Source organism: Lissotriton vulgaris, chromosome 11, assembly GCF_964263255.1.
Source record: "Lissotriton vulgaris chromosome 11, aLisVul1.2, whole genome shotgun sequence".
NCBI classification, from domain to species: Eukaryota; Metazoa; Chordata; class Amphibia; order Caudata; family Salamandridae; genus Lissotriton; species Lissotriton vulgaris.
This window is the reverse complement of record NC_141699.1, coordinates 460769169-460782309: the sequence shown is the minus strand read 5'-3', so window position 1 is coordinate 460782309 and position 13141 is coordinate 460769169. Positions and strand designations below refer to the sequence as shown.

Genomic DNA, 13141 nt, shown 5'->3' with positions numbered 1-13141 from the left:
CACAACATCAGGATTAGAGGGGTGAACCCATTGGAAGTGACCAAGGATCTCTTTGCCTTCACGGAGGGCTTGCTTAGACATATCTTGGGGGTCCCAGCAGACTCTCCCATCATCCTGGACAGAGCACATAGGGTTGGTCCACCCCGAGCACCCAACGCCCCGCCGGCGGACATTCTGGTCTGTTTACAAGACTTTAAAACTAAAGAAGCAATACTAGCCAAGGCGCGCACCATGCACCCCATAACTTATCAAGGTTGCTCTCCGGTGCTATATCAGGACCTTGCTCTAATAACGTTACAATGCAGAAGGCAGTTCCGCCCAGTCACAGAACACTAATGACAACAGAACATTACGTACTCCTGGGGACACCCGTTTTGGCTTATCTTTCGCTATAACGATAGGCTACACCAATTGTGCTCCCTAACTGAGGATTGCCAGCTGCTGGGTATAGCGTTGCCCCTGGAGGAGAACGGACAGGGGGAACGCAACACGGACCAGGGGCCTTCACCATCAGGATGGCAGATCCCCCGGAGGCGGAGCTGGTTCAAGCGACTGCATCGGCAGGCCATTGAGCAGGGCAGGCAGGAAGCTCTGGCCACCGCTGTTGACGCCCTGGCCGGGCCTAATTCGGAGGTTGAGTGACGGTGCTTCTTGAGATCCTCCTTTCGTTCTTCAGTTGGCGGCTAACTGACTAGTGGTGGATGGCGGGTGGTCGTGGTCCGCCACTTTGGACCACATTCGGAGCCTCACCACGACGCCTTCCCGGTCTATAGGGGAAGACGGACCTTGTACTGTGAACTGTTGGCCTTTTTTCCTTCACTTTGGAGCTGTTTTTTGGTTCCCAGTTATGTTCATGACTCCAGTTTCTGGGTTATGGGGTTTTTTCTTTAGGGTGGAGGTCCCTCGTCCACTTTCCCCTGATCCCTCTCCTTGGCATTCCCATACAGCGTTGACAGTGCGACGGCCCCTTCTTCTGCCTTTCAGGGGGGGTACAGTGGGTGTAGCTATTGGCCGGCCTCCTTCCCCATCAATGATAGGTGACACATTGAAGGTCTTAACACTTAATGTTAAAGGCCTGAACAACCCGATTAAGAGGAGAGCGGTACGCCACTATTTGGAACAATCCAAGGCAGATATCTGCCTCCTTCAGGAGACACATCTTCTTGGCAAAGATCATCACAGGTTGAGATCTAAGTACTTCCCCACGCAGCTGTTTTCCTCTAGCACTTCTAAAACTGCGGGAGCGGCCATCCTTGTTTCCCGCTCTTTCCCAGGTAAATTGACCAAGAAGGAGGCAGAGATAAGGGGCCGTCTCCTCACATATCAGTTTTCAGTTGGGGGTGTCACCTTAGTCATAGGCTCATCTACGCCCCCAATGAGGGTCAAGTTAAATTTCTACGTACTGCCCTGCGAGACGCGATTGTGTCATCGGATCGCCATCTGTTACTGGGTGGAGACATTAATTTAGTGGTAGATAATGAGCTGGACCGCTCCTGCCAACGGAGAACCCAGGTTGGGGTTCTTCCTAAGGCAGACAAAACTCACATGATAGAATTAGGTTTAGTGGACCTGTGGAGGCATTTTCATCCACGCACACGCAGCTACTCCTTTTTCTCTGGGGCCCACAAGACGTATGCGAGACTTGATTTTTTTCTTTGCTCCACACCTCTTCAGGCCTTTGCCACTGACACTGCAATCCTGACGGCGACACTATCGGACCACTCCCCGGTCATGGCCACTTTCTGTCTCCCACACTCCACTCACCCCCCGAGGCAGTGGAGGCTACGCGACACCCTTTTACACCAGAAGGCCATTGTTGAGCGGGTCCAGAAGGCAATCTCTCATTTTTTATCTCACAATGCTAACCCAGACACCTCCTTAGTGACTCAGTGGACGGCTCTGAAAGCAGTCCTTAGGGGGGAATTCATCGCGATCTCCTTTGCGCAATATAGAGAACGTAGCCTAAAGAGGGCAGAACTGACACAGAAGTTGCAAGAACTTGAGCAGCTACACCAGCGTACTAGGGTCCACTGGGCGTGGAGACAGCTGTGCATCGAGCGGAAGCACCTTGCAGTTCTAGACCAGGACAAGGCAGAGTACGCGGCCCTCCGGTTCCGCCACTCTTTCTATACTGGTGGTGATAAATGTGGCCGCATTCTGGCCAATAAGCTCAGGGAGAAAAGGCAACATCAGAGAGTGCAGGGTCTACGTGACGCGGGGGCGAGACAGTGGTGGACGACGCAGCCATCGCTGATAAATGTAGGGACTTTTACACAGCGCTATACAAGGGGGACGGCCTAGATGCCCATCACAGCGCCGCCTACCTGGCTGCGGCCGGAATGCCCGCCCTTACTGAATCACAGGCCACTTTCCTAGATAAGCCCATACAAACGGAGGAGGTCTCAAACTTGGAAAGTCGCCAGACCCCGATGGGTATACGGCAGCTTTCTATAAATCATTTTGCTCTCAAATAGCCCCTATACTAACACATCTCCTTAACATGTTTGAGCTCACGGGCAGTATACCTGAGGAGATGTTGGAGGCGGCAATAGTGGTTATCCCCAAACCGGGAAAAGACGCTACCACGTGTGGCGCATACCGGCCGATTGCCCTTTTAAACACCGACTTGAAACTATACACTGGTAGTCTAGCAACTCGACTGAGCCCATACATGACTCAACTGATTGAACCTGACCAGGCGGGCTTCATTTCACAAAGACAAACAAGCGACAACACGAAACGCGTACTCCACTTGATGGAGAAGGCCTCTCGTACTCAAGGTGAATACATGCTCCTGGCCATCGACGCCGAGAAGGCTTTCGATAGGGTACATTGGCCCTATTTGGAAATGGTCCTCATGGCCGCCGGGATAGGTGAGAAATTCAGGACCCGGATCCTGAATTGCTATAGGCTACCCAAAGCGACGGTTCGGGTAAATGGTTATTCGTCCTCCCGTTTCCCTATTGGCAGGGGCACGCGGCAGGGGTGCCCCCTGTCGCCGCTTCTCTTTGCGCTATATATGGAGCCCCTTGCACTCAGAATTCGGAAGCATCCCTTTATTACCGGAATCAAATTTGGCAGTGACACCCACACTTTCAGTTTGTACGCAGACGATATCCTTATCTCCCTGTCCGAGTCGATCACGGCTCTCAGGGCCCTTATGATCGAATTAGACATGTATGCCAGGGGTTCGGAGTTTAAAGTTAACGTTGAGAAGTCCATGGCATTAAACCTCTCCCTTTCCCAACAGACACTGGATTTTCTGAGGGAGGAATTCCCGGTGCATTGAGCGGCCAAGACAGTCCCATACCTGGGCATCCGACTAGCGCCGACCCTTAGAGACGTTGCGGACATAAACTACTCACTCCTCCGCACGCGTATACACGCAGAGCTCAGACGGTGGAAGCACTGCACGCTGTCGTGGCTGGGCCAGATCGCGGCCACTAAAATGACAATCTTGCCACAGATATTGTACCTCTTTCAGACGCTACCTCTCCGGCCTCCGTTAGGGTGGATTCAACAGACACAATCGGAGCTCTCGACGTTTATTTGGAACGGCCGCAAGCCCCGGTTCTGACACCAAATCGCGATCCTGCCACCGGAACAGGGCGGGGTAGCAGTGCCCGACCTCCAGACCTACTTTTATGCTGCTCAATTACGATACTTGGTAGAATGGCAGAGGTTGAAGTCGGAGAAGTACTGGCTCTTTCAAGACCAGGCTGAAGCGGGCCGCCCCTACAGGGAGTCCCCTTTCTGCGCAAAGAACACCGCCCCCCCAATTTATATGCTTCTTACATCACTAGCACCATCATGGATGCATGGGATCACACCGCGGTCTCAGCTCAGTTGACCACCTTTCCCTCTCCGATGACCCCACTGAGTGACAACCCCGACTTCTGTCCTGGCACCACTCCTCGGGCATTCCTGGCATGGCGCACCTCTCCCTGTAGGTCGGTAGGCCATCTGTTTGATCCTTTCATTCCCACAGATCAGAGACCATTTTGACATCCCTGAAAGGGCCCGCCTAGAATTTCTGCAATTGCGCCATTGGGCTCTTCATCCCACAATCAAACCACACGTGCAGCTCTTGTTGTCCCCCTATGAAAAGAGGATGGTAACTCGTACCTCCGACAAGAAAATCATTTCAGACGTATACAAACAGCTGCTAACCCACACCGCACTTACATACAACGCAGGTCGAGCGCGATGGGAGCGGGATTTGGGATGATCCCTGACACACAAAGAGTGGGAGGGCATTAATTATAGGGCACGACACTCAGCATATCATGCCGGTCTTACGGAAAAACTCACTAAAATCGTCACTTACTGGTACTACACGCCCGAGAGACTGCACAAGTTTGATAAACACCGAAGTGACCTGTGCTGGAGGGGGTGCGGGGAGTTGGGCACCTTGGTGCATGTCCTGTGGGATTGCAATCTCCTGTGACCCTATTGTGTTTTTATCTAGGAACCTAAATCGATATTTTTATTTTATGCCCTTGTACGGTTATAATCAAAAATATCCCTATAATGGCATAGGAATCATATCCATATTTAGTTGTAGCCCATGCAGTCACATTAAGCAAGGCTACTTCCCCGGACTCCGAGAAAGCACAATGAGTTCTCTAAACAAACCAAACCTCCAGCAACCTGGGAAATCCCCATTTGCTTTTGTTTTGATTTCGTCCTAGAATTCCTGTGAAGCACTGTAAGAACGGCCAGTTCTTAGTGACATCTTTATTGACGTCTTATGTCCAACCTTACGTCAAACCCGGCACCTTTCAGGTGTAAATATACCAACGTTGCCTTAAGCAAACACACGGTGGTGGGTTTGGAGCCGAGCAGCTATCTACTTGCCCGAGAGCCCAGCTGATACGAGAGCCCATGGACGCTGCCCCTCCCTTTTGATGCACTGAGAGAGATGCTGTCTTTTCTTCTGCCGAGAAATCCAGCTCCGGTGTTCTCAGCCGCCTTCGCGGGCTGCTGGGATATCGAGTCCTGAAAGAGAGATACCAGACCTCCTGCATTCTATTACCCAGGTACGGAGCTGACTAAACCCTTAAAGAGAATTCTTGAGTCAGATTCTTGGCAAAACCAACTTAACTTAAACTGCTACTTACTTACTCCTTCCCACGTATTAGGCTTAGGTCAGGTACACCGGGGTAGGCGTATTTAGAAGTGCCAGTTGAGTACGTTAGTCAATGTATGTATGTATGTATATATTTTATCCATTTTAAAGTATCTTATGGCTAAGAAACCATATCAATGCTTTTACAGTATTATTTCATAATGCTCCTTTAACTGTACACACTTTACTTTACATTAAGTATTGCAATTATGGCAATTCATTTCTCTTGCATGAGAAAGAAGACTGCTCAATAAATTACACCTTTTATTGAAAACGCCTGTCTCTCTTTTCTCTGCACTCTGGTGAAACTAAGTACGCACGATTGACTGAGTGAAATAGCTGTCTATTGTTTTCACATGACTCTAGAGATACACTCTTATTCTGAGGAAGCAAAGTTGTCATGTTATATGGTTGTCAGAAGCTAATCCCTTCTTGTCTATCCAGGGAGGTTAAACTCCTCCTCGTTTATTCAAGAAAGTTTCTAGTGACCTCTGAGCTAGCTGGCAAAAATTAAGTCTAATATAGGCAGTAGAGACCTAGTCGACCTCAGTCCTACGTCAACACTGCTGAATATATTATTCCAATGCGCAGAGCCTATTGGAAATATAGGAACTACACTACAGACACAGGTGTTGGATGAGGTAGACCACCATCTTGACGATACACAAATTCCACGATTCCCCTCCAATACCCTACTTGGGTTGCCTAACCCTCTGACGTACCCACTTAAATCCCGGAGAGGCAGATTGATAGCTATAGCACTTGGGGCAGCCACGCAAAATATTCTAGCTCATTGGAAGTCAACTCAACCCCCCTCACATGCGGGCTGGCTCCAGAGACAGTGGATGGTGTTAGGCATGGAAAAGCTCACACTAACTCTAGCGGGTAGAGGGCCAGAATTCCCCGATTTGTGGAGACCATTCTTGACATTACTGACATCAGAATTCAGGGAACTGACCTGCCCCAGATACTTGCGACTGCTACGTCTCTCTGACACACCGATACCGGCTGTCGCTGGGGGAGGCTCTCGGGGACCTCGCCGCTAAATGCAGTTACATTTCCCAGCGTTTCCCTTTCCCTTCCTTTTCCGAGTGGACGAGGGGGCAGGTGGGTTAGGGTGGGTTGGGGTGGAGTGGTCGTGGGTGAGTGGAGGGCAGGGTTTTTTTCCTTTCTATGATTGTTTTAGCTTTGCATTGGAAGGCCCGCCCCGTCCTTATTGCCATTGGCAACTTTGTAATAGCTACCTATTGGGTTTATTGCTTGCTGTCGGGAGCTGAGGGTCTGGAATTTTGTTTGTCATATCTTCAATAAAAAGATTTAAACCATAAAAGATATATATGTATATATACTTTTTTTGGGAGTGCTGACCTAACTATGGCTACCAATGACTACTCCGACTGGGTAATATATAAATGAATATATATAAAACTCAGTGGCAACTGGGTCATTATAGTTAGATTAACATTCCAGGAGGAAATGTGTTTTTCTGTTGCTAATAACTTTGGCACCGTTTGACAAATATCCACTAAACTTTCCAAAAAGCTGCTGCATTTTGACTAGTTTGTGCATGAAACTTTTCAGGGTGATCCATAAAGCGAGGTCTGAGAAAAAAATGGGGTCCCAGAACAAATTCCCCATGCATTTTCCATTGACTTGTTTAGGCAGGGCTACAGCAAAAAATTGCTGAACGGAATTACACCATATTTTTCAGGAAGCTATGCCTTGGCATGCCAATTGCCATGTTTGTGATTTGGTGTAAATCTTTTCAGTAGTTTTTGAGAAATTAAGATTCAAATATATTTGTATATCTGGAGAGTTAATTTCAAAGGACTCTTGCAAGAGTACCTCAAACCCAGTCTTAAGAAATAGAGTATTCTGATTGGCCCAGGGAGCTATATTTTGACTGGGCCATCTCGCTCATTATCTCATGAAAGTTTCATTGTTTGCATGCATTGTGACAAAAAGTAAACTCTCTCTATAGGGTAAGCACTTTTTACATTATCTCTTTTTACTCATATAAACTTAATTTCTCAGTGCAAATTCAGTGACTGTGATGGGTTTGATACAGATAAATAAAGACTGCAGTAGGAAATTAGTTATGGAACAGGGCTTGAGTATCTGGAGAACCTTGATTTTCCCTGAACGGTTGTATACAGGTTGAACATTGTGTGCAGGGTTTTTGAATAGTCTACGAGTAGGTTTTTTAAGTGTTCAGAAATTTGGCGCTCAACTTCTCACGGTAAAGTATTAGATTGTCATGGCATCAAGGTAGGTGCTTCTTGGCCAGAGGAAAACCTTAACCTCTGTAAAGAGAAGAGGTACAAAACCTCCCTCTTATTCTGATTGGGCAGGGATCCAGAGCACACTATACGTATCCAAATGATATTCTCATCTTCAAGTATTCATTCATTCGGGATAGATCAAACCAAACGTAAATTTTCAAAAGTTTTATTCATCAACAGTGTTCACCTCTTGGGAATCACTGTACCTGTCACTCAAGCCTACACGTGTTTCATCACAGCATGTGGCTGTGACTCCTCAGGGCTGATCTTAATGATCGAGGCGAGTGGTCGGGGAACCGGTGATAATTCCAACCCGGTCCTTATCGGGTGGTTTTTTGTTTAAAAGGTCACGGCACCAGTCGGTTTGTCCGGTTGCCGTCAGCAAATTGTTGAATGTGAAGTTCACAGCGGATAACTTTCATTAACGGTATTCAGGCCGTGTTCAGCCCGTGATTAAGCCTTGTACAGCTTTGGTCTCCAAGTGCGGGAATTGTTTACCCTTTTATCTGTGGTTCATAGTCAACATAAACTGAACTACCCATTAAGTGTCTGCTGTAGGCCAATGTTGCAAATAACACAAGCTTGCTTTACCTATGGGGGTATGATAGTAGTAATGGCATTTCATATTATTCTAAGCAATTTTGCACTTACTTTCATAGCTCTAATGGTGTACGAGTTTATAGAGCAATGGGTACAACAGAAGCTTGAATGATGTAATCAGTGATGCCATCAATGATGTCATGAATGATGTAATAGAACATGTTTTGAGTGATTTCATATGTGAGGTCATAAGCAGTACATGGCAGGGAACAATTTTGCTAACTATAACTGGTGAATTTCTTTGTTTTTTAGTCCAAACCATTAATGTTGTCACTGACAAATTCCCCTAACTTTATAGTTACTTTAACCTTTGTTTTTTTCCAATGAATGTATTATATATGTATACATATAAGCTATATATAAGTTCAAGATACATATATGTGGAGTATAGAAAAGCTATAGTTGTTATAGTTATGTATATATGCTAGCACTGTTGTTATTTTAGCCATCAATAGTCTTGTTATGTGATATGATATTTTCGTGGCACCATATTCATTTGATACAGTTATTGGCACATGGCTGAACGGGGATTTATAGCATTACAAGAGGAGGTGGAGCAGTTTCATCTCTTCATTCTAAGGCACACCGTAAAGTTCACAGTTTCAAAGTAAATAAGGATTGACAAAAGTTTGAGGTCAGTTAAAATTTCTACTGGGAACCTGAAGAAAAAAAGTATAATGGAATTGGGGTGATGCTTACTAGATCTCCATCCCCAGAGTTCGGCGCCTCTGAAATGTGAACACTGAAATAATGAATAACGTTTTTTCAAATCATGCACAAAATAGGTCAAGAGAAAGACGTATTCCCTGAGTTTGAAGAAAAATGAACTTAACACTTACCAATTGGCATAACTAGAAAGAAAGGGAGCCAGCAAAGGATAAAGCAACCAACCACGATTCCCAGAGTCTTGGCTGCTTTCTTCTCTCTTGAGAACTTCAGCAGTCTGACGGAAAAGGCGGTCTTGTTCTTAGAACTAGATGAGGAGTCTCCGCTTTCTGGAGTGTACTTGCGATGGATCCTGAGGGTGACCTGCTCTGAGTCTGACTTTTCTGTCTTCATCCCAGATGCCAAGATTTTGCTCTCCCGCTTGGCCACGATATACACCCGACAGTACATGACCAGGATGATGGTCAATGGGATATAGAAGGAGCCAAAGGCTGAGAAGATGGCGTAGCCCGGCTCTTCTGTAATTTGACAAATTGTCTCATCGTCCGGGGCAGGTTCCTTCCAGCCAAACAAAGGTCCAATGGAAATCACAAGAGATAGGGCCCATATGCAGACCAAGGCAATAAGACCTCTCCTGTCGGTCATTATGGTTGGATAACGCAAAGGGTAGCTGACTCCAATGTAGCGATCTATAGATATGGCACACAAGCTCATGATCGAAGCCGTGCAGCAGAGCACATCCACAGCAGCCCAGATGTTACAAAAGATCCTCCCAAAGACCCAATACCCTAAAATCTCAAAGGTCGCTGAGAAAGGCAACACTGTCGAGGTCAAAAGGAGGTCTGCCACGGCCAAGTTGACGATGAAGTAGTGTGTTACAGTCTGAAGGTGCCTGTGACAAGCCACTGAGAGGATGACCAAAATATTCCCCAGCACCCCAAAGAAGATGAAGCCCCCAAGAACAATCCCAACAACAATGGCCCTGGAAATGTTAATGGCGGCCGCAGCCTGGGTGCAGTTGATGCAGTCGGAGTGGATCTCTGATGTCCTGTTTTCAATAAGCAAAACCATTGTCATGTGGGTAATGCTTTCGGATTTTGTCTTGTACAGAGCTGGCTTGGACGATGCTGATGTTGTGTAATTCCAGTTCTGCGCCAGCGCATTCATTTCGTCCTCCCAACTGGACTGAACAGCATCTTAAAAAGACCCCGCTGCTTTGCCAAAACGTCTCTCTGGAAGTTCAGGAAAGAGTTCAGGGACCACACTAAGAGGTACCATGAGGACAAGCTACTTCCAATGATTGTGCAATGTTCATATATAGGGCGTTTCAACACTGTAAAGATAATGTTCCTCTTTTTTTCGTCTCTCTTTCTTGGACACAGGCGGGCTGTGGGAGAAGCATCTCAGGTGTGGACATTCACACATTACCTAGATAGTGCTGGAGGACTAGTTAAGTTGTGCACAAAGCTGCAAGCCCCCACATTTTGTTTCTGGGTCTGAAGGTTTTCTGTGCTCAGTGCTTTACAAAAAGAATGGGATAATTTCTCTTTCCTCTTAGATACCATATTTGCACAGCATTGCCAGCTTTACTCTGTCGGCAAAAAGGAGGTGACAACCCTTCTGGCAGTGCAGTGTCTGTTTTCAGGATGCAGATCCCTGGCATGTGTGATTCGACGTCGCATTTGCCCTTTTTATTAGACCCAGGGGCAAAGCTGGCTTGGAGAAAATGATAGCTGGTCGCGCGTGCGGAACTCCGTCCTTCGTGCCTTGCAAGATTGAATTGAGCTTTCAGGGGGCGCGGAGGTCCTGGCGTTGCAGCAGCTTACTGATGCATCCCGCCTTCAGGGCCAAGCTATGTTTCTGTAACACGGCGGTGGTCCTTACGGGAGGTGGGCGGAGGGTTTGATTTGTTCCTGTTGTGTATACACGCCAACCTCCTGGGACTCACTGCTGCGCCTCCTACGGGATTTAAAGACAGATATATTTAAATTAGATTTAGAGAGCAGCCGGAACCATTATGCCACAGGTAGAAAAAACACACATTCCCTTGCCTAAGAGCTTAAAACAACGCCTTTCCGTGCACGTTGCATCGAAGGAAGGACCCCTTGCATCTGTGTTGATATTAGGGTGAAGCAGATTTTTTAAGGTCAGACTAACATAAAACAGGCTTAATGTGAATTGTTACATGTAGGGCTCTTTCTGTAAATAGCAAGGCTGTTACTATTCACAAGGAGGGATTACATATCCACAGGTGGACGTTTTTCGAACTTTTGTACTTGTTTTTATCGACGTCATTGTAAGAGTGATTCGAGGATACACTGGAATTGGGAAAACTTCCATATACAGACTGTGACCGTTTGTGTACGCTGTCCATGGTGGGCTCAGGCAGTGCACCGATGCTTGGAGCCCTATACCCGTCTACACAAAGATGCTCTTTTTCTTTACAACTACGGCTAGCATGAAGGACAAGTGTCAAGGCCAGGCATTTAAACGGGTCTACAACAGCGCTATCTGTTGACTGGGCATGCGAAATGCTTAATTTTTTAAAAGATACCTGCCTAGCCGTAAAGTTTTTCTTCGGAGCCAAGCACTGGTCCAGCCTATTGCCACAGATAATAAACCTTATTTCTTCTTTTTATTCCTCAATTCATTGCTCTGGGACAAAACCTAACAATGAAAACAAAGTCTTGGTCCCCAAAAAGGAGTTCTAGTGCCCACTGTCTGCGCCCACCGGTACAAATTAAGCACCGGTTAAAACGACGCGGTTCTCTGAGCTCATGGCCCTCGTTTCACTATACTGAGATTAAACTACTTCATGTGCATACGCCGCAGTGGTTGCTACAGTCCCAATAACCCTGGAAGCTGAGTTGACAGAGACGGGAGGGCAATGCATGCTCTTTGGAAGTTACCTCTCACCAGACGTGGGTAGGACACCCGGGAGTGGAACAATATTTTCACCGCATTTTGCCAGAAAACACGCAAGATGTGTAATACACTATTTCAAGCCTGCACTGCGCTCGCAGTGCATCATGGGAATTGGCATCCCTCTCTTGGCTCGGTTTTAACAGCCGATAACGAGGGAAGCCTCGCGGAGGACTGCAGCGCATTTAGATTGAAGGGGAACCAACGTGCGCATCTGGCATCTGTGGGTTAAATCCAACAAACACACAACCCTTGGTCAAAGTGCGCAGTCCATGAGGTTTCAAGTCCAATGTGTCTTTTTGTCAACATCAGAACACAGATTACTGAAAATCTCCCATTTAAACAATTATGTTCCACAGACGATGAATTTCTTTTATTAGTGCCCAACTCCTGTGTATGGTGCACAAAAAGTAGAACTTGCCACATACCTCTTATTGCACTTTGAAGTTTATTAAAACATATGGTTATGTCTTATTACTGAACACATATGTCTAATATGCACTAAAATAACACGTGAACTCCGGGATTAATAAAACCCTGGTTTGGCGTTGTTACCATAAAACCAAATGTTTGTTTATTTAATCACGGCTTCCCCGTTTCACCACAGTGTGTGACATTGAACACTTTTTTTTGCCACACTACGCCTCAAATCTCTCACTTCACCAAATTGAGAGTGCAAGGAATCGGCCAATGCTCTTATTAAGTCAGACATGATAAACCTAGAACATGCTTTAAAATTTCATTTTTATGGACACGCTTCATTGTTTGACAGGATGTCAATTCTATTATTTTGTAATTGTAATTAGATTTATAAGAGCGTCTACTATCCTTGAATGACGACGAAGATGCATTTCTGCACTGTATTAAAAGATATTCACAGAACACTAACTTGATAGAAGACGTGTATAGATATTTTGCTTAAGATCATAAACTCATTAAGGCTAAAAATCCAAGCACCTAACTATCTGAAGCGCTCCTTGCGGATAGCATTCGCTATATGGAAATCGGTAGGGGAACAATGAATTTGAAAAAGCCGGATTACTCTTTGTTGGCTGCAGAGGGTCCTTACCTTGGTATTTACTGTCCAAATCTTCCGCCAGGCATCTGGAAGAGCGGCATAGTTCATCAGGCTTCGTTAGGGAGACGTCTCAGAGAACCTTAGTACACAAGATCGTTTCTTTCCACAGTACCCAAGTTTTGTAAGTCCTGACGCCTGACCACAGTTCCAGGGTGGTATTTTCCTGCGCCCCCTTCTCCGCCCTCAGTCATCCTCGCCAGTTTGTCGGTGCTGTGAGCACAGTGCGCCTCGCCGGCGAGATTCAACTTTACTACTGCTCTCATAGACTGCAGAGGCGAGCTCGCCGTCTACCGTAATCCATGGTATAGCCGAGCAGTAGGTCCGCCGTCGAAGAAATATCTATCCTCTTGAACGGCAACGAGCGCTCCTGGGAGGGGTGAGCTGGCGGGGAGGAGTGGGGCGAGAAAAAGACACAACCTACGTGGGATTTTAAGTCACTGAACTGTCTGAAGCATGTTGTGCGTT

At 46.6% G+C, this 13141-nt stretch overlaps 1 protein-coding gene across 1 annotated transcript in view; it reads right to left on the bottom strand.

The window, feature by feature from the left end:
- ADRA1A (adrenoceptor alpha 1A) overlaps positions 1-12930 on the bottom strand; it is a 578157-nt gene extending 565227 nt beyond the window's left edge. Inside the window, exons 1-2 of the mRNA XM_086943521.1 lie at positions 12668-12930; positions 8850-10635 (exon numbers count right to left, since the gene is read on the bottom strand). Of these exons, the coding sequence (XP_086799647.1) occupies positions 8850-9843 (994 nt within the window). The 5' untranslated portion in view covers positions 9844-10635; positions 12668-12930. The remainder of the gene's footprint in view (positions 1-8849; positions 10636-12667) is intronic.
- Positions 12931-13141: the final 211 nt, after the last annotated feature.